At 35.3% G+C, this 23,845-nt stretch overlaps 2 protein-coding genes across 2 annotated transcripts; both read right to left on the minus strand.

Moving 5' to 3' along the window:
* Nucleotides 1-7,812: 7,812 nt before the first annotated feature.
* LOC120002938 (limonoid UDP-glucosyltransferase-like) lies at nt 7,813-9,532 on the minus strand. Its single transcript, XM_038851795.1, has one exon. It carries the CDS (start codon nt 9,514-9,516, stop codon nt 8,041-8,043), a length of 1,476 nt encoding a protein of 491 aa, XP_038707723.1. The 5' UTR covers nt 9,517-9,532; the 3' UTR covers nt 7,813-8,040.
* A 10,879-nt stretch (nt 9,533-20,411) lies between these two features.
* On the minus strand, nt 20,412-22,010 carry LOC120001896 (UDP-glycosyltransferase 84B1-like). Its single transcript, XM_038850411.1, has one exon. It carries the CDS (start codon nt 21,966-21,968, stop codon nt 20,550-20,552), a length of 1,419 nt encoding a protein of 472 aa, XP_038706339.1. The 5' UTR covers nt 21,969-22,010; the 3' UTR covers nt 20,412-20,549.
* Nucleotides 22,011-23,845: the final 1,835 nt, after the last annotated feature.

Raw genomic sequence — 23,845 nt, forward strand, 5'->3', positions numbered from 1 at the left:
CTTCAATTGGATTTTCTTCGATATTCTCCATCATTCGATCATAAAAATAAGAGCTTCTAACTCTGGTTCATCAAGTGACAAATTGGCAACTTGAAGAACTCTCCCAATTCATCCACCATATCATCAAAGTTGACTATTTATATTGTTCTTTTTATCGATTTCTAAAAGCTTAGGAGTAGTCGTTTATTTTTAATTCGGTTAGGAATGGTCAAGTTTAAAGTTTATCATTTATAGTTGAATATTTTTGTTTTGAAGTGTCAGACATGCCTGCACCTCATGTCACGCTGACACTTGTTCGACACGTGTTGTGCAAAAGCAAATGTCGGACACTTGCATTGGCTATCAATGCAACTGTCCATGCTTCCCAGAGTACTACTATCCTTGGTGATTGAACAGGATGAGGGATTTATTGTTTTTACTTTGTAACTAATAACATAGAGTTAATTGAATTTTTCGTCACTGAAAGAAGATTTTTGTTTCAACTCAATCACCCAATTTCAGATTGTTTCAACTCCATCACTTAGGCAGATTTCATCAAATTTGTGCAGTCAAACATTCCAAATGGCATGTTGACCACCAGGTCAAATGCTTATGTGGAATTGTAAATGCCAGGTGAAAAAATGATAGATGTTGTAATGGCAAAAAATGGCATGGGCCCAATAGCAAAAGTCCAAGTCAGAATCAGCCTGGACAATGTTGTCGAAGACCCGTGTCTTCAACCGTCGAGGATCTAGATTCAATGTCGAAGCCGATGACGACATCACCTTGTTCTCATCTCGAAATTATTTGTATCTCGTCTTCTGACTCTTTGTTCTTTATATTTGATCAGTTAGGACATGTTGCAGGAAACAACTGAATCGATCCATCTCTAACAAAAGAAGATATTCTCAACTTCCCCGCTGACACAACTAAGGTAATCCCTGACACCTAGAACCACCTCACGTCCCATCATAGGATAGTGTCAGAAGGGTCAGAGCAGGTTCAAAAGAAAAGGTAGCGAGTCCCTAACGGTAACTTGGGGAGGATTGGATGCTCATAGTTGGACACGTGTCCCCCACATTGCAGCATATATAGCAGAATCTCACCAAAGGTGAGGGGTTTTTCTCTTTTCTCTCTCTCTTGAAAGCTCTCTTCGCCAATCTCTCTTCGAGACAATCTGTATTTTGACCATTCAATAATATTCTAGATCCTTTCACACTGGTTACTTTTACATTCGATTATTTGCTAAAAAGAACCTTCGATCACTATTCTAACTCGAGCGTCAGAGTGTCTTTGCCAGGTACTACACCGGTGCATCATTCTCACCTTGATTATTTTGTCCAGGTCAAAGGTTGTTGGTGGCTCAACGATATAAATTTTTGATTGTAAATTCTACCCTCTACAGATGCCACATGGAAAAATATAGATAACACATTGTACCTGCACATAACATACCTGTACATATGATCTTCACCATAACAGAACATAATTTCACAGTTTCTAATTATAAACCAAGACAGATGCTTCCGACCAACATGACTATAAACACAAGTCCAAAACAACGTACATTAGCACATTGTCCAAAAGATACATAGATGCTAAAACATGTCCAAATGCATAGTAGCAAAAACATATCCAAAAGATATGTACTAATCTAGTTAGCATGACCCAAGGTATTATGACTAACAGGGCTCTCGGACATGACACTTCGACCCCCTCGCATCATAGATTTTCTCACAGGCATTTTTGATCTGAAGACACTACCACCATAGGATCTATTTGCATCACCACTCACTGTTGTAGTATTAATAGTAGAACCTTTGCAAATGCACTGTTAGCTTCATCAGCCTTCCGTTATGCCATATCGTTATATTTGACGGGGTTATAATGGTCAATATGTCAAGTGGGATGTTTAACTACTCGTATTTGATGAAATCTGCGCAAGTGATGAAGTTGAAACAAATATGAGCTTTGAGTGATTGAGTTGGAATAATCTGAAATTGGGTGATTGAGTTGGAACAAATGTCATCTTTCAGTGATAAAAAAGCTCAATTAACTCTGATAACGTTTGATAATAAATTCAATCAGGTATTTGTTCTCAACAATCTCTAATCAAAACATGTGAAAAGGTAGCTGTCGAGTATCATAGTCCTTGGTTGGTTGTCTGTCTTTATTTTCTCCTAATATACGAATATAAACATCTAACCAAAGATGTGTACGATTTTGTTCTCTTATGCCGCCTCCGAAGTATTTAGGTCTAGAAAGCACGTCACTTGTGTGAAAGGAGCAGAACCTTTTCTTATATACCAAGTATGTAGGCTTAGGAAACACGTCATTTGTGTGAAAGGTGCTGAACCTTTTCTTATATACCACTTAGTTGGGTTATGCCACTCTGAAGCGGGACTATAATTTTTGACATTCCCTCGCACTTGTGTGTTTGGTTATGCGAGACCCAATAAGTGGATATGGGTAAAGGTCATATCCAAATAGATCGATTCTTCACTCATATATCATATTAGAATCCATCCAAAACACGTCAAATTGATATTGTTCGCTCCGCATCAAATGCCCTCACAAATTTGTTACACTGCAGATAAATTCATTTGTAGTAAATTTATATGTGAGATTTTTTTTATCTTAGAATATATCAATGAACTATCTGGTTTGAAAGAGCTTTTTATGCTAACTTAAATCTAAATTTGTTTTTTCAAAATTCGTTATGTATTTTGAGAGATAAATCATTTTGAAATTTCGTTTAAGAAAAGAAAATTGTCAAAACTTCGTGCATGGAGAAAATGTGGGAGAGCTTAAAATGAAAACACGATGATTCATTAATTTTGTAATTTTAATTAAATGTAGATGATCATATATGTAATTCAACCTTATAATTAAATTTTTTCCTTAGCTATCTTTATTGGAATAAATCTTCCAAATTATTGACCTATTGTTAATTGCCCCTAATAAAAATTGTGAAAATACGGAAGCAAGTCATCATAACAAGATACTGAACAATTTGATGGAAGCTGAAATAGAAGCAAGTTATATTTGTATTATAGCATCCGCATTAAGTATCTGCATTAAGTTATATTAAGTATTATAGCAAGTTATTCATGATGTGAATTAGTTATTTTTAGTAGTGTTTTTTACTCATAAGGATAAAAATTAAAAGTTGTATTCCAATAAGGGCCAGTGTTTTGAAAACTGGATTGGCTCGGGCAGTCGGACCAACCCAACCAGTGATCTGGCTTGCATTTGGAATCGATGATTTTTCATGGAAACTAACTGGTTTCCCAGTTTTCGTTTGAACTGGCCGGTTTGCACGAATCGGTTGACCTTTGAATAAATGAAGAAGATAATGTTTTTAGTAAGAATAAAACCCATGACCTTTACTCAAAAGCTAAAGAACCTTATCAACTAGGCTACTAGACATTTTTTTTGTTTAGAAAATTAAGTGAATTCAATATAATATATTCAATTATGACCTCTACCTTCTTGAAAAATATAATATATTCATTGTGTCTAATAAAAAACATGATATATTTAATAAATATATTAATTGACTCATCACTCATTATATTAAATGTGAATTTTTTTAAAAAACTTCTTGTTGATGGGGTTCGAACTCATATTCTCTCATTCATAACACCAATGTTTTAACCAATATAGGCAATAATACTTTATTTGTTTAAAGGAATACATTAATTCTATATATCAAAATTTGTATTATTACATTTATTCAAACATTTCTAATATTGTGAGTATTATAAAGTATGAAAATTGTATAATTAGTATTTATATTTAAATAAATATATACTTTATAATTAATTATATTGAACCGGTTTGAATCCGATTCAAATCCCGGTTGAACCTTTGAACCTGGAACCAATAAATTTTCTGGCTCGATGACTGATCCGATTTTCAAAACCTTGATAAGGACAACCCATAAAAAACTTTAGAAAAAATTACAAAGCCTTGTAACTTACTAAAATGATCCTCAGATCTATATATTGTCACACGCATTGATTCTTCTTCCTCCTTTTTTCTCTCTCTTTTTCTTCCTTCAAGCCGACCACCGGAAGTTGGCCATCCGATCATCATTTTCGACGAACAAACTACCAAAATGAAGCTCTAGGTCAGTCCGATCAAAGTCCAATCATCACCGGCCATCAATTATCACTTGATTCGCAGAAAAGACTTCTTGAAATCATTGTCACCGTTTGAAAAAGAGCTAGATCTGGCCAATACGACCAACGCCGGTTACCATCAATACCACCACTCAACTCCACGGACCAAGGCGCATCACCTTTGAGGTCTTATTTCTTTTCGAACTCTTTTTTTCTTCTTCAAAATTGGATCTGAATCTGTAGATAATATATCAGTTTCGGATACGTTCTTATATGTTATCTGTTTTGAAACTTCAAACAAATAACATTTCATTAAAGACATTTAACATTTAGTAAGACAGATAACATTATGATAGATATCAAATCAATCGAAACAAATAACATATCACCAGAAGTTTGCATATCTGAAATCAGAACAAAAAAACCATGAAAATCACCACAGGAGCTGCCAAAAATAATGATGTAATGACTGAAGAGTTTTATGTTTGACTTACTCAACTGAGTGCCCAAGCAATTGGCCATTCCCTACCAATACTTTATTGTTACCAGAATAAGAAGAAATACAGGATAAGTTACCTTCATGTGGTGTCATGTGAGCAGAGGCCCATGAATTAGGATACCAGGCAGAATCAGCGAAGTTAGAAACAGACATAGCTGCAAAGGATCTTGGTAAATCTGGTGGAGTATAAGCAGTGTTATATCGGTGGTAACATTGACCAGCACTATGTCCGGGTATATAGCAAATTTGACATGAAGTGGCCTGAGGAGTGAAGCCAAGAATACCTAGTGCCGGAGAAAGGGAATTGGGGCGACCAAAAATGGGACCAGTAGAAGAACCAGTGGGATGAGGACTTGTATGGAAGTAATTTGTCGGTGAAAAACTCTAACCAGAATAAGAGCCTCCACGCCCAGTACTAAAATACCGACCTCCTCCCCTACCTCTTCGCCCCCTTCCTCTACGACCACCCCCACGACTCCTATAATTTGAAATAGGAGCAACAAAGTTTGATGGTGGTATAGCAACTGCAGTTAAAGCTTTATGTTCATTAGGAGACTGAAACAAGGGAGTCCATACGTAGACGACGATCATCATATGCAACAAGCCGACACCGAAAATTCTCATACGTATTAGTAGTCTCCAAATTAGCAACCATGGTTACAAAATCTTTATAATCAGAGTCAAGACCAGCCAAAGCTTGTGCAATTAAATCCGTCTCAGTTATAGAAATATTTAGATCACGTAACTGATCCGCCAAAGACTTGAGATCGCGACAGTAAACATCAGGCGATGAGGACTCTTTACGAAAAGAGTGAAAACGTTGATGTAACTCTAGTTTTCGGGCCATGGAGACATCACGATATCGTTGTTGTAAAGTTTGCCAAATAATAACAGCAGCTGTCGATAGTGTGAACATTCGTAAGGACTGGATGTGCCAGAGTAGCATGAATCCAGTTACGCACAGTCTGATCAGTGCGAAGCCATATAGAATAAAGAGGATTGCGGACTAGTTGATTAAGAGAATTAGAGATTGTGGATGGTGGTGGAATAATAGTACCATCAATATACCCAAGAAGATCGTATTGTAAAAGAAGTCCACGAATTTGGGTACGCCATAAGGCATAATCGTCAGCATGTTCAAGTTTCGTGGTAACGATATTGGTGACATTGAGAGAGGAAGGTTGAGGAATGGAAGAGGATAGCAAGGGATCCGGGGATTGATATTGAGGAAGAATGGAGGTGGGCAAAGTCGAATACGGAAAAGAATAAAGAGATGAAGTGACATACGGGTATGAATAAAGAGGTGATGTGGGCAAGATAGGAGGTACAAAACCAAGAGTGCTATACATAACCAAGAGTGCTAATCATGGGGGCTGCTGGTTGTTCATGACCAAGAGAGGTCAAAGGCATGGTGAGTGAGGAGATGGGCACAGAAGTAGTTGAGAAAGGAGGAGGGGCGGAAGCAAGTGGTGGTGGATTGAGGTTAGCCGTGGGAACTCACATAGGGAAAGATCCAGCAGCGGTCGACTTAGATGATTCCATGAAAAAAGGATTAGGGTTTGATAGAGAAAAGAAACCTAGGGCTTCGATACCATGAAGAGTTTTATGTTTGGCTTACTCAACTGAGTGCCCTGTCATTGTATATATATGAGTGTGTATACCATATGAGATTACATAAAGACCCTTTGTATACATTTACTCTAATAATGACAAATCGAAGGAAAACTACAAGTCCCGTGATGAGTATGATCAAATCTAGAAATTCAAACACCGAGAAGATCCAAAACCAACAGGATCACGATGTAAATCATGATAGAAATTCAAAATCAATGCAAGATTTAGATTAGAAAATAAATTTCGTGATGAAAACTGGAAAGAAAAATATTCGGGGTAGGTATAGTAGCGAAAGAGGAGCTTCTGTAAGCCAAAAAGGAGTTTCCGAAAACTCATTATTAATTTTATTTTAAAAATCTAAATAATTAAACTGAGGTTATTTTAGTCATTTAAAAAAACTGGGTAACATTTCTCCTTTTTGAAATATTAGTTCAAACTACATGGACTTTATTAAATAAGACTTTTAAGAGTGTCCTTATTGGAACAAAATTCTCTAATGAGAGACTTACCTCTCATTTTTTCCTTTTTAGTAAAAGGGTATAATTATATTTTCGGGTACCTAGGTATGTGTTGTATAAGGGGTATAAACCATAGCTTAATGTACTATTAGGATTCCTATATTGAAAACAATCACAAACTCCGTAGACGTAGGCATCTTGTCAAAACAGTAATTCCTTGTGTTCTTCTTTTTCTTTACTGTTTTGTTTGATTATTCTGTGTATTGCTCTCTTTTATCTGATTTTTTTGCGAGGACCTGTTTAACAACACACATTCACATCAGCTCCTACGGTCAAGCTAGTATCATAGTCCTTGGTTGGTTATCTGTCTTTTATCTTCTCTAGTCTACGAACAGAAACATCAAACCACATGGGTGAAACCGCAACATCTAATTGTGAAAGGCAGCAAGTAAGTGCACGAGTAGTATGTGTGCAATACAATAATGTAACACAAGACTAAAATCTTACATGGAAACTCATTGATCTCCTTTTCTTTGCTTCTTGTTGCACCTGTATTTTATTTCTTTCTTGGGTGATTTAAGACAACGATTTTACACCTGCTTCTAGGGGGTGTTTTGAGACAAACCCAGAATGGTCCGACTTACGACCAGGAGATATACATGTACATCGAAAAGGACGAAACGAAAAAATTAATGTGGGCAGTAAATAATATTGATTACATCTAAGTATTATTTTTTTTTGAAATAGGTGAGGGGGATTCGAACCGAACCGTGATCACTAGGGTGATAAACATCATCTTTACTACTCCAAATGACATGAAGATGGTATACTCATAGGTGACCCGTCATTTGTAATTTTTTTTAAAGCCATGTCATTTGTTGAAAGATAAAGAAAAAATCACTTAAATGTCAAATAAGCATATTTTAACATAATCTTAACAGAAGGGCTAACGTTTTCATTTTTTGTAAATACGAGAGCTTTTTTGATCCAAAACAAAGTTGAGTGGCTTTTTTGAACCAAAAAGCAAAGTACAGGGGCCATTTTCATACTTCTCCCATATTTTTTTTGTATTTATTTTACTATTTATTTCAATCTATTACAAGTTAAAATAATAATACATTTACACGTAATTTGCCACAATAATTTTAACATCAAAAATACTATCAATAAAAGTGCAACCAAACACTACCAACATTTCAAGCACTATTTGTGCAATTATTTTTTATCAGTATTTAAACTACCAGAATTAATACCAGCATAATTCTGCTCATCATTGAAGAGATTAACATGCTTAGTAAGCTGGATTAAAAAATAATAATAAAAAAAAAACAGTAATCGTTAACAAGTGCTTTTTGAGAATGCCACGTCAACTTGTTGACTTAACTTGAGCTCCAACCATTTTACTCTCCGTTGACTCATCTAAAATCTCTGCACTCATCCTCTTAACCTTATCAACAAAGTAATGGAAATTCCGGTCAGACGAACCACCGTCAGCCACCGCCGCCGCCGCCTCCTTCTTCCACTTCAAAGCATTCTCCTTAAAGTTCGCCGCTTCGGGCCCCAGGGTAACATCCAACAAACAGTTCTTCACCTCATCACGTATCACAACTCTATTTTCAGCCTCACCACGACACAACCTCACGCCAACCTTAAACACATCAACAAGGAACTTAGCATCAGTGACTTGATCACCCCACTGTGGGAAAGCCACTACCGGAACACCCGACGCCAGCGCCTCCATCGATGAGTTCCAACCACAGTGCGTCACAAAGCACGCCACGGATTCATGAGCCAATACTTTCTCTTGCGGACTCCATTGCACTATCTTTCCTTTATCTCCCACTTTCTCCAAGAATCCGTCGGGAAGACTCTGAACTTTAAGCCCAGACTCTTTTGGAGGCGGTCTCAAGACCCACAAGAACGAGACACCAGAATCGATGATCGCGAACGCAATCTCATCTACTTGCTCTTGCTTCAAGAAAACAATACTTCCGAACGAAATGTAAACAACTGACGATTTTGGTTTTGAGTCGAGCCAGTCTATGCAGTCGTCGGGTTTGATAAAGTCACCACTCACGTTGTTGTTATTGTTGTTGCTGATGAAAAGAGGGCCGATTGTCCTGATAGGGCAAATCTTGGACATGTAATCTATGGTATCTTTTTCGAGATCATAAACAGTGTCCATCAATATGCAGAAAACCTTATCAAGATTCTTATACTGAGCCAAAATCGCCCTCCGTAAGAAAGGGTAAGGAGTGTGCGGATGGAGGAAGCTCGGGATTTCATCGTGCTTCAATAAAGGAATGCTGGGGATCTGAACATCTGTCTCGGGATCATTTTCGTCCGGAAAAGACACCAAATTATGGTGGTAATGATAATATGAAGCAAAACACGAGCAAGATTGAACCCAAAGCATTGCACAAGGGAGATTGAGGCGTGCAGCAACGTCGGATACCCAAGGAATGAAAGGGTTGTTAATAAGGCAAGTGATAGGGAGGCCTTGATCCGCGTTTCGCTTGATCATTTGAGGAATCACTTGTCTACCGACAAGGTTGAGTTGGGTCATGTACTGATCCAAGTCTAGGCGTCTAGGGTCATCCTTTTGCCATCCGTCTTCGAAGAACTCGAACCGGATAAAGCCGTCACCAATTACTGTAAGCTCGTCGGAGATGCTGTTGTTGGTGGTGGCTTGCCGCATCTGTGCGCCGATGCTTTGGGTTGTCGAGAGTGTGATCAGTAGGCCTTGTGAGGCAAGGCGCTTGCCTAGTCGAAGGAGTGGGTTCACATGGCCTTGTCCGGGGAAAGAAATGAGGAGGACATGAACAAGAGTTTGGGAGTTCATACTGAAACTCAAACTATTGTTAGTGAAAGACTGAAGTGAATGGAGAGTGGTAGATATTGCAATAATTTATAGATAAAAGGTTCAAAGAGCTTATCTGGTTGAAGTGAAATGGATACCAATAAATGGAATCCTAATCATCCCAATGATTGACATGTCACTCTATAGTTTAATAAGTAGATTTTGTGGATCTCTACATTTAATATCAATTAAGGGATAAGATGAATTACTAGAAAGATTTGGATCCTATTTACTGGGATTTCTAACCATTTTTGTTATGCATGTACTTTTATAAGTATCCAACTACTATCCACATATTATTATTAATGATGCCGTGGACGAAATTATGTCCAAGTTCCCATCGTTGAGGGAGTAGTGACATGGGGAATATGAATCTTATTAAATTAGAATATTGTTTGAGATCTCTAAAAAGTGACTATCAAAATACCACATTTAATGTTAAGTGTCAAATGTGAAGGGGATCACACATATGTGTTTTTAATTAATAATTATTTTAATGCCACATATAATTGCAGGTCTTTTGGGGTTGCAAAATGGAGCATGTAGCATTGTCCATTAAATTATACGAGATTGGGGGCTCCAATTCCGACTTCAATTCTCCTCAAAAATTATGTTGAATTATGAATTTAGATGTGTGATTAAATATTTTGGTGTTCATAATGTCATAATATAATAGATTTTGGGAGGAAAAATCTAAATACTAAATTTCAAACCGTAAACCCTAAACCGTAAATCCTAAACTCTAAACCCTAAACATTAAAAATTAAGTCCTAAATAGGGATGGCAAAAAAACCGATCCGAGCACTATCCACAGGGTACCCGGTCCGTTTAAAACCCGAAAACCGATCCTATAGGTTTTGGAAACGGTTTTGGTTTTTGTTTTCAAACCCGTCATGGTTTAGGGTCGGGTTTGGTTTTTGGTGCCGGGTTTAGGGTACCCGAACCGTTTAATAAAAAGATTCATTATAGTAATAATATTATAAATCATCTATAAAGATATACTACCAGGATATTAAATTATAACATGATAAAGCATATTAAAACGTATATATTTATAGAAGCATACTAATAAAACTATAAATTAGACTAATTTGAATTATAAAATCATAATTAATATAAATCATACTCAATATTAATTTATATTAATATAATCTTCAAATTAAAAAGTTAAAAGTTAAATGGTAAACGGATACCCGATGATAAACGGTTATGGAACGGTTCCGGTTTTGGAAATTTAAATGGTTTTTTAAATGGTTTTGAAACGGTTTTGGTATAGAGAAATTTAAATGGTTTTTTAAATGGTTATGGAACGGTTCCGGTTTTGGAATTTTAAATGATGTATCAAAGTCTCAAGTTGAAGATCCCAAGGAGAAGAAAAAGAAGAGCAAGAAAAAGAAGAAGAGGAAGACCAAGAAAATGAAGAAACATGTCTTTCCTAAAGAAACGGTGGTGATGAAAGCTTATGCTCCTTGCATGGAACCTAAGCAATCAAATGTCAATCTCAAGAAGCCATCAAGGGGAGTATACACCATAACCCTCAAGGATCCCGGTTGAATTCACAAAGGGGAGTCGGGCTGAACACTTTAAACCAAGCGCTTTCGGGAGGCAACCCAGGTTTTATTGTTCTATCTCTATCTTTTTATTTCTATTTTCACCTATTCCATGCATTGAGGACATTGCATATTTTAAGTGTGGGGGTGGGAATTTAGGTTTCTAGTTTTTGTAAAAAAAATAAAAGTTTTGACTTCAAATGCCTTATGCCATGCCACTCTTGAGTGTATTTGGATGAATTTTGTGATCTTTGAAGCATTGATGAATCTTGCTATGGACATTCTTTCCAATTGAGTTGTTCCTATCTTGAAAATTGTTTTGTCCATTGTACCTTTGTGAATATGGAACACTTGATTGTGGGGTATGAAATATGACTTGACTTTGGCATTTGTGGTTGTTTGAGATCAATTTGATTCTAAGTAGCACTACTTGAGCAATGAAAAAGAGAAAAAATATATATATAGAAAAAAAAATAGAAAAGAGAAAAAAAATTATGTTTATGAATAAATGGTTTCTTTCATAAATTTTCTGCTGAGTAACCGGGCCTCTTGCCTAGCAAGCAATGAGTTTCGCGTAAAAAGGTAGGAAATGAATGTTAGAGTACCTTGGTGACTAGTTTAACCTCGTAGCCTTTTTGACTCGGGTAATTAGATCCGTTGGGGTGTCTTAACACCTAGTGCCCTAAGCCAACTGGATTGGGAGTCATTGGTCGAAAGCTCGTTACATGAGTCATTTAGAAAGCTTAAGGAGGTTGAACATTGCACAAATCACCTTTGAGAAGAAAAAGAAAGAAAAAAAAATGTGAATAGAATGAAGTTTGAATAAATGCTCATTGTATTTGTTTTTTTGATTCTTATTGTTCTTGGAAGACTTCATGGCCATTGTTTATGTCACTTTGAAGCCGAATATCAAGTGAAATCCATTATGTGCATCATTTCTTGAATTTATAAGCAAAGTGGATGAGATAAGATTCTTGAAGGAATGTTTTTATTGGTTTGAATGCCCTAATGCTTGATTTGTTAGTGTGGATAGGGTTGCAATTGAGAATCCATTTTATACTCTTGTTGATGACATGAGTTTTGGCATTGAAGTTGTTTAATGTTTGTGGGTATCATTTTGGTAAACCCTCAGGAGACACAACTCCTCCTACTAGGGGCACCTAGGGGTTTAAAGGCTTGTGGCACATGCTAAGTGTCATCGTGAGCCCTACGAAAGTGGCATACATTAGTTACTTATTTAGAGTAGGTCTTAGTTATTTTATTTTTCATTTGAGCTTAACGGAAAATACTCTTTCCTTCTTTTATTCATTCTCAATTTGCTCGAGAACGAGCAACGATTAAGTGTGTGGGTGTTTGATGTGCCAAATATATACATACATTTGCACATCCTTTACACATAAGTTCATCCCATTTTGAGTTGATTAAGAGTTGATATTGCCTAAGAAAGTTATATTTGCACATTGTAGGTATCAAGGCAAGAAAGGAAGGAAAAGAGTGCAAAATGAAGATTTTTACTCCAGAACCGATTTCCGATCGATCTGAGCCATTCCCGATCGATCGGACCTGCCAAAACAGCATTGAATTCATGGAGATAGATTGTATTTCCGATCGATCGGCACAGTGTTCCGATCGATCGGAGGTACTATTCATAGCACGCGCAGTTTCGCGAAAAAGTTCCGAATTCACTCTTTTTTAAGCCAAAACGACCCCAACTTGTTTTGAAAACGACATAAGAGTTTGGGGAAGTATAAAAGGGCAAAAAAAAATAGGGTTTTGGGGGGTTCTTGGAGGGTTTTTCATTCTACCACCATTGGAGAGCTTGGAGCCACCATTGAACCTTGGAGAAGAAGAGGGTGTACAAGGGGGTTTTCTCTCTCCTTTTCTATCCTAGTTTCTATGGTTGATTTCCTTTGTTTAATGATGTATTTTGCTTCCATGAATGGGTAGATTTCTTACTAGGGTCTTAATGTAACCAAATCTTAAAGATTCAATAAACTTGGTTTCCTTATTTCTTGATTTATCTCTCTCTATTGATTGTCTATGGGTGTGATTAATGCTTTTGAATATTTGGCCATCATTCAATTGATTTGCTGCCTAGATTGAGACCGGAAGGAGATATCTAGGGTTTGCCTCAAGCCATAGATGACATAGGGTGCATGAACCATAGGAATATAGGTTTGTGGCTTATGCAATCGCTAAATGATTTTCATAGTTCTTAATGGGTTTTTGATATATTAATCCGATTGTTAGGAATAACAGGGATTTATGTTGAAAATACGTTTGATGTATCTAGGAATAGAACATTGAATAGGTTGGAAAATCGATTGTCATTATAGAGAGATGAATTAGGGATTAAGGGACTAAGGGAATTGAATTGGATAGATGAGGTGACTTTAAGTACCCTAGTGCTTTCCATCCTTGATTTCACACTTGTGTTTGATTTGTCTTTGTTATTTTGCTTTAGTTTAGTTTAAAAACAAAATCAATCTCATATCCGTTTCCCCAATTTGCATAGTTGTTACTAGTTTGACATTGATTTCTATTGCCAACACATCCCTAGTGGAAACGATAATTTACTCATCTATTTATTAGTTGTGCGATTTGTGCGCTTGCAATTAAATCCATGTGGGTTGTAACCAACTCAAAAAAAAAATTAAATTTTGAATAAAATAATATTAAACAAAATTCTGTCTACAATTTCATGATTTTTGTATGTTACATGTTTTACACGTAGAATTTTTTGTGACTAATATTATTATTATTATCTTATTCAGGATTAATTTCCTCAGCATAATTATTCTGACATTAATCCTAACACTTGGTTGAGTGAGAAATGGTCCCTTTTATATTTGTTGTTGATGCATGTATGTATATTATTCATGCATTAACGAAAACTTCATTAGCATTACTACAAAGGTCTCGTTTTCAAAGCATACACAAAATAAAAACCACAAACAAGTCAATAAGAGCATCTTAATGTTTTGATTGTTGGTGTGTCTATCCTTGTTCAAGTCCATGTCCAAATGTTTTCTGGACCAGATTGTAACATGCGTACGATAAATAAGTTCATCTTTCATAAAGAAAATTTCAACCAACTTGCTTTCCTTGATAGCTACAATCACAAAACAGGCATTCGTTTTAATGCTTATGAAGTTTATATATATATATTGAGAATTCTCACTTGTGCACCAACTATACGTATCAACTTTACGCATTTGAAATCCAATGGCTGTAATAAAGAACAATGAAATTGGGGATCACGCTTGTTGTGGAACCCACTGCATTTATGATTGAAAAACAAGTGTGTGATGTTGGTGCGCATGTGAGAAATCCTATATATATATATATAATTTGTGTGTGTGCTTGATCTCTTTTGTGCTAGACAAGAAATCAGTCGCTTCTGACCGCTGGGGATAGGAGTGTTTGGATTATGGATGATGTGTGTTTTCAGGTGTGTCAGAACTTACTGTCAGTACAAAGATTTCAATATGGGGTTGCACCAATCTGACATGTTCACTAAACAAATTGTGTGTAGTGTATGAACACAAGGCTACTGGTTTGAGGTTGCCTTGCTAAAATAGGACTTAGAATTTGTTTGGTGTCTAGTGTGAAAAGCAGGAGATAGAAGACTTACACTCGAATAGAAGAACTTTTGTTGAAATGAAATGAAAAATAACACGTTGTTGGAATGCATCAGGAATTTCATTAACTAGGAATATATCCTGGAATGTATTGGAGCGTACTTTACAAGATAAAACAAAACATAGCCACGGAGGCTTGAAAAGTAAAGGGTTAAGTTAAGAACTAGTTGGCCGGAGCCATGTTAATTGTAAATATAAGTGACCGAAGTCATTGCCTAATAAATAAATAAAGTTTTATAGACGTGTAATCTGTGTTTGACGCGGGGTGAATGTAAATCTCTTTTCTTCTTCTTTTTATATTTTTCATGGTGATCATTGATCTTCATCCTTTTTTCCTTGCACGATATTGGCATGTTCAGAAGTGGAAAGTCATGGAAAATTGTCTTCCTTCTTGCTACTAGGATTGTTGGGTCAAAATCTTCATAACCGCAACATCCTCAAAGTAATGGGCATAATGGTGAGCATCTCAGGTCGTGCTCCTTTTTCCAAATGGATGTGGGAGTATTGTGAATATGCATCCTGCTCCACTCTCCAGGATAGTAGGCCTTGTGTTAGCAAATAAGGAAAAATGGCTAACAATCGTCATATTGGTAGTACTCATGTATGCTTGAAGTGGGAAGATTTATGCTTCTTCAAAGTATAAGACGAACGAGATTCTAATATCTGGTTGGCGTGTAGCTGCTGGAGATGTGTCTGAGACTTTAGGAACGTGTAGGCTGTAAAATCCGAAATCTCCTAAACTTTATCTATGCTTATCTAATTGAAATCTCAGCTTCCATCTAACAAACTGTTTTAAATCAAAATAAAACAATTATGAATTTATGACAAAAATTCCCTTGATTGTAGTTTTTCAAACATGGTTTTTCTGACATCACTGATATCTATAAACTTACTCTTGGATTTCAGCTTAATTAACGCTATATTTATCTGTCAAAAAATAAACATTAATCTAAAATCTTCTTTCCGTTGTCACATGTCTATTGAAGATAGATTGATCATTGTCAATTAGGGCTCACGTTCCCACGTGTTAACAGGTGACTGGAGGTCACGTTTAGTAAAGACAATGCGTTATAAGAGGTGATATTTATTTATTTATTGCCGATTGCTTTTCAATGGTGTTCAGAGAGTAATTATGATATGGACAAAATAGCTGATATTTTTCTTTTATCTATTGCCGAATACTTTTCGTTTTAATGGTTTTCAGATAACACTTTATGGTACGGACAAAAATGGATACATTTTACACAAAAATACAAAATAATGCCAGTGACTTGAGAGAACACCACTCAAGGTACCTACTACACGATATATATATTTTTTCCCTTTAATATGGACCATATATACGACTTGTTACGTTACCATATTTGTGGACGAAAATGCATTTCAATTTTAAGACAATGGATCCGAGATTATCTTTTCTATTTTTTTTAGCCAAGAATTTATGTTGAGACACAACCACCTTAAAGTATCATTTGGTTGATTTTACTATCACAAAACTAGATAGATATTATGGAGCTCTCTCTCAAAAGTAGGCCAGGTTTTCTCTCTTCAAAAATATCTCAACTTCAAGCTATTTTTTCAAAGTAATGGGAGGAAGACGGTGATGAATAAGGAATGTTTCAAGATTTTTTTTTCACCATATCATCTCTCATGGAGGTGGAATATATCTGAATCTTTTTTTTGTTTATAGATCTAAAAAATGGATCTTCTCTTTCATCTGTCGTGAATTCTTCACCACACCAATTTTTTTGATATGTTGTAGTGACATATCTAATGTACAGTGATGAGTCTCCTTAATCTAGTGGAGATCAGTCTCCTTAATCTGGTGGAGATCGGTTTTTTTTATGAAAGAAAGTCAAGAACCTAGATTTAGTCCATATGTGTTGTGTCTATTTTATGTTTGTTATTTAGTCTGTCAGGATTCATCCCAAGACAATGTTGTCAACCCATTGTTGTTTGGCGTTTGTTTGTTGTTCTAGAGTCCTGGTGCCTACTTTCCTTGACTCCAATTTGTAATTTCGTAGGTTGCTATTGCTGCACTAGGTGTAATTTACTATCATGGAGTGAATTGTTGGGGGTTTTTAATCTTTTCAAAACAAAACAAAAAAAAAAGATATTGTTTGATTCGCAGAATCCAACTTTCTTAGAATAAAAAAAAAATTTGCAATAATTTCTATGTTTAGTTGGTGGAATCATTAAAATCTTAAATTTCAAAATAAAGCTAGATTACTTCTAGAAGGAAGAGTTATCATTTCCTCCCAAAAAAGTGAGGAATCCTTCTTGAATATTGAGAATTCTCACTTATTTTTAATTAAATATCTATAAGACCCTCCTGAAAAACACATAATTTTGACAATTTCCTTTTTATATTTCCTTTTCCTTTTTCTTTTTTTTTTTTAATTTTTAATCTGGATATTCAAATTAAAGTGTTATTTTTTAATTTAAAATTGTTATATAATATGAAATAATTGTTTAATATAGTATTTTAAATTATATGTGATAATAAGGATATATTATTAATCTAAACATTACTCTATTGTAATTTTTACTCTAACTTTGGCCAATGAAACCAATAGTGTCAAAAATATAGTATGATAGTGTTATACAAACATTAGCAAAAAATTAGGTTGCTGAGAAAATAGTGTAGGATTTTAAATCCTAATTTGTGAATAACAAATGCGTGGTCTTTATGTTATATTGTGTCTATTCTGTCTACAACAATGTACGCTTGAAGTAGGATACTCGAGCAATTTTTCATATTGTGTTTGTACTAAATGCAACAATGTAACCTTGGAGTACGTTACTCTGAACGTATCAGATGGTTTGAGATCTCAACTATTTTTATCCATCATGGTATCTGATAATCTAAACGATTATATTGGGTGGCTTTTTTATCTGCTAAATATTATCTTAAATATCCTATGGTGTCAAATAGATATAGATTTTATCTTAATTTAATCACTGATGACAAATCATTTTTATCTCAAATAAAATCCTTATCTCATGGTAGTTATTGCTTGATAAACTTTATGGATGGATACTTATCTTAAGTTGTTATACTTGATTAACAAATAAGTTTTCGTAGTCAGTTTGGGTATAAAGCATACAAAAATCAGTTCTGGTATAGAAAATCAAGCTTCGTGTATTTCCTTATTTCTTTCTTGTATTTGAACAATGAGTGAGAATATGTTTTAATTGAGAGAGAAATAGATTAAGTGATAAGTTGAACAACTACAACTGTGGGTGTTATTATGAAATATCGTAGCAGTGAAGAGCTTGATGTGAAAAGTTAGTTTATGTTGATGGATTCCAAAACAATTGCAGCTAAGGTGGATTCCTGTTGTATTGAGGCATATGTTGAATTCAAATGTATTAAAGGTTTTAAGTGACGTTAAGTAATTATTTTGTAATCTTAATTCATCATAGTGGATTGCTTCAAAGGTTTGATCGCTTCGTAGACTCGAGATTTTCCCATTTCGAGTTTCCTCATAAAATTGTAGTGATTGATTCGTTTATTATTTCACACTCATTTTTCCCAACTATTGATTATCTGAGTGTGTGAGCATACTTGTTGTCAAGTGGTATCGGAGCAGGTTATCAATTATGAAAAATCAATCAACAAATTCAAAATTCAATGACACAAATTCTCTCTATTGGAAAGCTCAAATGAGAGTTTATCTAAAATCAATTGATAAGCGAGTTTGGCTAGCTATTACAAATGGATATATAGATCCAACAACTACAAGCACCAAAGGCGCGACTATTCCCAAAGGTACAACTGAATGGACTAAGGTAGATTATGAAAAAGCATGATGGAACAACAAAGCTGTAAATGTTCTCTTTGGTGCAGTATCAGTTAATGAATTTCAGAGGATATCTCACTATGAAATTGTTAAAACAACACGTGATATTTTGGTTGTAACACACAAAAGAACTTCCATTGTTAAACATGCTGAATTGCAATGACTAACAATTATTTTTGAAAATCTCATAATGGAGGAGGATAAAACCATCCATGAGTTCTATGCCAAACTTAGTGATGTTGTGAACTCATCACACAATCTGAGGGAAACTAATATCTTCCACCAAAATAGTTAGGAAAATTCGAAGGTCTCTTCCCAAACGATTATGATAGGTCGGGATTTGGGGACTTCGCAATTCTTTAAAGTCTACAGTTCACATCTAATTATGGAGAAACAGTCAGATAAGTTTTAAAAATTAAAAAAACAAAAAATAGTCAAAAAAGTTTTAAAAATGAAAAAAAAAATCAAAATGTGATATGATGTGACACACCTCCTAAACCATTGAATTCAAATTGTATACTGTTATCATTTTAAATGAATTGCTAGATCTGATAGCCCCCTTCTAAATCAAAAGGCTATCAAAAAAGATCATTTAATTGTGTTGGAGGTCCAACCTCATGTGCGTAGTAGACAACTCAAAAACTAATTCAAATAAAACAAAAAAAAATAAAAATTAGAAGATCACGTTTACAATTGTGATATATGAAGAATTCAAATTGGATTTGAAGACTAGTCCGGTTCTTGATATAATGGCGCATTAATGTGGAGGTGACAAATCTCCATGCGGGTACGCGAGTTAATGTGATTAATTTTGACATGCAACGACATCTCAGAATTGCTTCCTATAAATAGACGTGTTTTGAACGGTTGAGCTATGTGGGTGGTACATTGACAGAGCAGTGCGTTAGGCGACCTTCATAGAGAAAGTGCAGAGACAATCATAAAAGTAGAAAATTTTACAGAGTGAAAAGCAAAGAAAGTGTGATGTAAATATCTGAAAGATGATGGGTTTAGAGTTTAGTTTATAAAGGATGACAAACCTTTTATCATCAACCTGGATTTTCGATAGAGAATTAAGTCAAAATTTGCAATGTTAAACTTGAGTCTTCATCCCGTGTGACGGGTATTCATCAGAGTGAGTAAACACCAAGTATTTTTGGAGATTTGATAAGTTTCACCAAACTATAGTCCACTTCTCTAGTATCCAACAAAATTACTGTTGATAATTGTGATCTTATGGGAATGCTCATAGTGGTGTTGTATCCATTATTCTAAATAGTGTAACTTTCTCAGTTAAACTATGGTCCCGTGATTTTCTTTTTCATGTTCAGCGTATTCCACGTAAAAATTTTGGTCTCTTCTGTCTGTCATTATAATTTTATTCAGGATTAATTTTCTCGGCATAATTATTCTGACATTAATCTTGGTGGGGCTGGGAAATAGTCCATTTTTCTTGTTGTTGATGTATGAATGCACGTCTATTATTCATTCACTAACGAAAACTTCATTAGCATTACAACAAATTAAGGTCTCATTTTCAAAGGATACACAAAATTATAAATAGCACAAACAAGTCATTAGGAGTTGTCTTAATTATATTGCCTTCAAGTTCCATTTTAAGTGGTCTCAGATTGTGAGTGTGTCTGTCCATATTCAAGTAAATGTCCAAATGTTTTCTGGACCAGATTATAACATGTGCACGATAAAGGTGGTCGGTCATCTTCTACAAAGAGAAGTTGAACTTGCTTTCCTTGATAGCTACAATCACAAAACATGCATTCGCTAAATCGGAGAGACAATCGTCTCGTGAATGCTTGACGCTGGTATGGTGTCAGTCGAGGAAATTTCGATAATCAAGTTAGTGAAATGACTGGGAATTTTAGTGAGAGAAATAGTAATTAATACCTCTAAAAAAGAATCACTCCAAGGTATTAAAACACTTACATACAATACTTATCATGATATATATTTTTTCATTACTGGTTCGTTGTGAAGCCCATTGAATACACTAACCTACAATACTAATCGCCAGTAATCTCATTCACGAACAAGTGAATGTTCTGATCGGACGAGCCACCACCGGCCACCGCCTCCCTCGTCACCCTCTTCAAGTCCGCAGCTTTAATTTTAATTTCTTCCGACTTTGGTCCATCCATAATTTCTCTAATACATTTCTCAACTTCTTGACAACTAACCAGTCCATCTTGGCTTGGCTTAATTCTTAGACCAATGCGGAAAACATCTGTAATAAGCTTAGCATTTGTGGGCTGGTCGGTCCATTGCGGGTACGCAATCACAGGCACGCCTGCAACAATTGTTTCCAATGTGGAATTCCATCCACAATGTGTTAAAAAACAAGCGATGGCGGAATGCGCTAGAACTTTTGCTTGTGGACTCCAAGACACTATAAGCCCTTGATTTTTGGTCTCTTCAACAAAACCTGATGGCACCTCACCTGCACCATCTGATGAGGGCACATCAGGTTTCCTAACAACCCAAAGAAATGGACGGTTTGTGCTCTTTAGAGCCCCCGCTATAGTCTCCATTTCTTTAGCCGATAACACAGAAATACTACCAAAGGATACGTAGATGACTGAAGAAGATTTTTGTTTGTTTAACCATTCAATGCATGTGTCTTCAGATTTCCACATTTCAACGCCCACATCTTGATCTTGATCTTCTCCAAGCAGTGATGGAGGGACTAATGGCCCGACCGGATGAATTCGGGATAGATCGGAGAATGAATCAATCACATCTTTTTCAAGCTCATAGACTGAATTGCCCAGCACCCACTTGTACTTCTTCATGTTTTGGAACATATCAGAGAATAGTTTGGGGAAGCTACCAAATGGATTTGATGGAAGAACAAAAGAAGGCAAATCTTGAGTCTCTAATGGTGGCAACCCTTGTATGTCAACACTAGTGTTGGGGTTTGTTGAGGTAGGAAATTTGTTTAAGTTGTTATAGAAGCGATAGTAGATTGTGTAAAGTGAACATGGTTGGATCCAAAGCAAGGCACAAGGGATTCCAAGCTCATTAGCCACATTAGACACCCATGGAACGAAAGGATTGTTGATTAAGCAAGAGAGTTTTTTGTGACCATTAATTGGATAATGGTGTTTGATAAGGTTTGTGAGGTTAATAGGTCCAACATCACCCATAGACTCCATGTAATTGTCCAAATTGGCTTTCCGATCGTAGTCGAGACTTAGGCCGTCGGAGAAGAAGATGAGTTTGATGCCGGAGATGGAATCAGTGGTGGCGTTTATGGTGGCGGAGTTGAGCATACGGTGGCGGGCGAGCTCAGTGGTGGCAAGTGTGGCATGGAGGCCTTTGGAGATTAGGCGCTTGCCTAGTCTTAGCATCGGGTTTATGTGACTTTGTGTCGCGAATGCAACCATTAGAACATGAATTTCTTCTTTTTTCTCCTGTAAAGTCATCCTTCTCTCTATCAAGCGAAGAATAGAAGCATGAGAAATCAAGAGGATATGGTATCGTTTATTAATGGGAGAGTATAAATATAGATAGAGAAGTAGTACTATTTTACGTAGGCAGTGACGCCAAGTGCGTGTCCTTACTGCATGGGGTAGCCCAGTTGATGCAGCTAGGGGTGTCATTCGGTTTTCGGTTCGGTTTTTAACGATAATCGAAATGTCCGATCAATTCGGTTATGATATTTTAGAATCCATAACCGAACCATATATGTTCGGATAACCAAACCGTATTTTTCGGATCTTATCGGATCAGTTTTATGTTTTTGAAGAAATGAAAAAAGTATGAATAAATCTCAAATAGAGTGAGAAAATAGCCCATGATCGATTCCAACTCCATCTAAAAAAGTTTGATAAAAATTCAAGATAATAATAATGAATATATTATCTCATCATAATTAAAGAAAAATAAATTTATAAGACCGAGAGTAATAATATGATCAAGAAAAAAAATATATATGAAGATGTCTCCCCACTTTCGCTTTAGTAATAATTAATCTTAATTTATATGAATTTTAAAATGATAAAGCCACCATGAGTTTCAACTAATCAATCTTAATTTATAATTTGTGTAATTATTAGGTTAATTGATATCTAAATTTATGATTTGTTATGAAGATATAATCAGAGTTTTATAAATACTACTTGGCCTACCAAAGTCACATATCCCAATATGTAATTTATATATATAATATATATAATCCAATATATATTTATATAATATATATTAATATTATTCGGTTTTTTCGATTATAACCATAATCATAATTGCAAAAATATCCAAACATTTACTAAAATCATAACCGTATCCAAGACTATAACTGAAAAATCATATTCGAAAATCGAATAACCACGGTTATAAATCGATTTCTCGATTGCAGATTGGTTGTGGACACCCCTAAATGCAACAGATCTGGATCCGTCAAGACAAACTTTCTGCTCACGTTTACAAGGAAACTTAATGGAAAAGGAAATGCATTGCACTTCATTTATTGTACCCTTTTACTCCAATACTTTGCAGTCAAAGTTGTCAGCATATATGTATAATATGAGTCTATTCATGACACCAACAAGAGGTGATTCGATTGACAATCGATTAAGTTAATAATATGTGTGTCCAAAGTTTGATTTCAATCGTAAAATCATCCTTCACTATCAAGTAAAAAATCAAGAGGATATGGTATCGTTTATTAATGAGAGAGTATAGATGGCGAAGTAGTAATATTTTACATAAACAGTGACTCAACCTGTTTGAATAGTTGATGGTTTATTTTGGTACTAGAAGTTTGGGAAAACACCAAAAGCCGACCAATATAATGTTAATTTGTTCTTTATTGACAGCTGCATTCCACCATTTATGATCTCTTCAGGGCAATGTTTTAAATGTCGGATTTTAAATTATACCCGTGAGACCATCGACAAGTTGTCCAATAACTAGTTTAACCGTCTGATCGCTTGAATTAATTTATTTTTTAGTTTTTAACTTTTTTAGTATTTGTTACATCATTAATGTTTTACATGTTAACTACTTTACTTATGTAGTTAACAATAACTAATAAGTCAATATAATTAATAACATGTTATACTGATATATTAACAATTAATAATTTAAAAAAGTAATTTTTAATTTGAGGTAATTATACCGACCAATTGGTATGTCGACTGCTATACCGTCGATCGAACAGATATTTAACCGATCTGGTATTTAATTTAATCGAACCTATAAATCCTTAGATTTCTAGTTCGATATAACCGATTTTTTAAAACACTGCTTTAGGGACGGCTATGGTGTCAAACCACATATGGTATCTTTATTACTTGATTAT

The sequence above is a fragment of the Tripterygium wilfordii genome, chromosome 7 (genome assembly GCF_013401445.1).
Source record: "Tripterygium wilfordii isolate XIE 37 chromosome 7, ASM1340144v1, whole genome shotgun sequence".
Lineage (NCBI taxonomy): Eukaryota > Viridiplantae > Streptophyta > Magnoliopsida > Celastrales > Celastraceae > Tripterygium > Tripterygium wilfordii.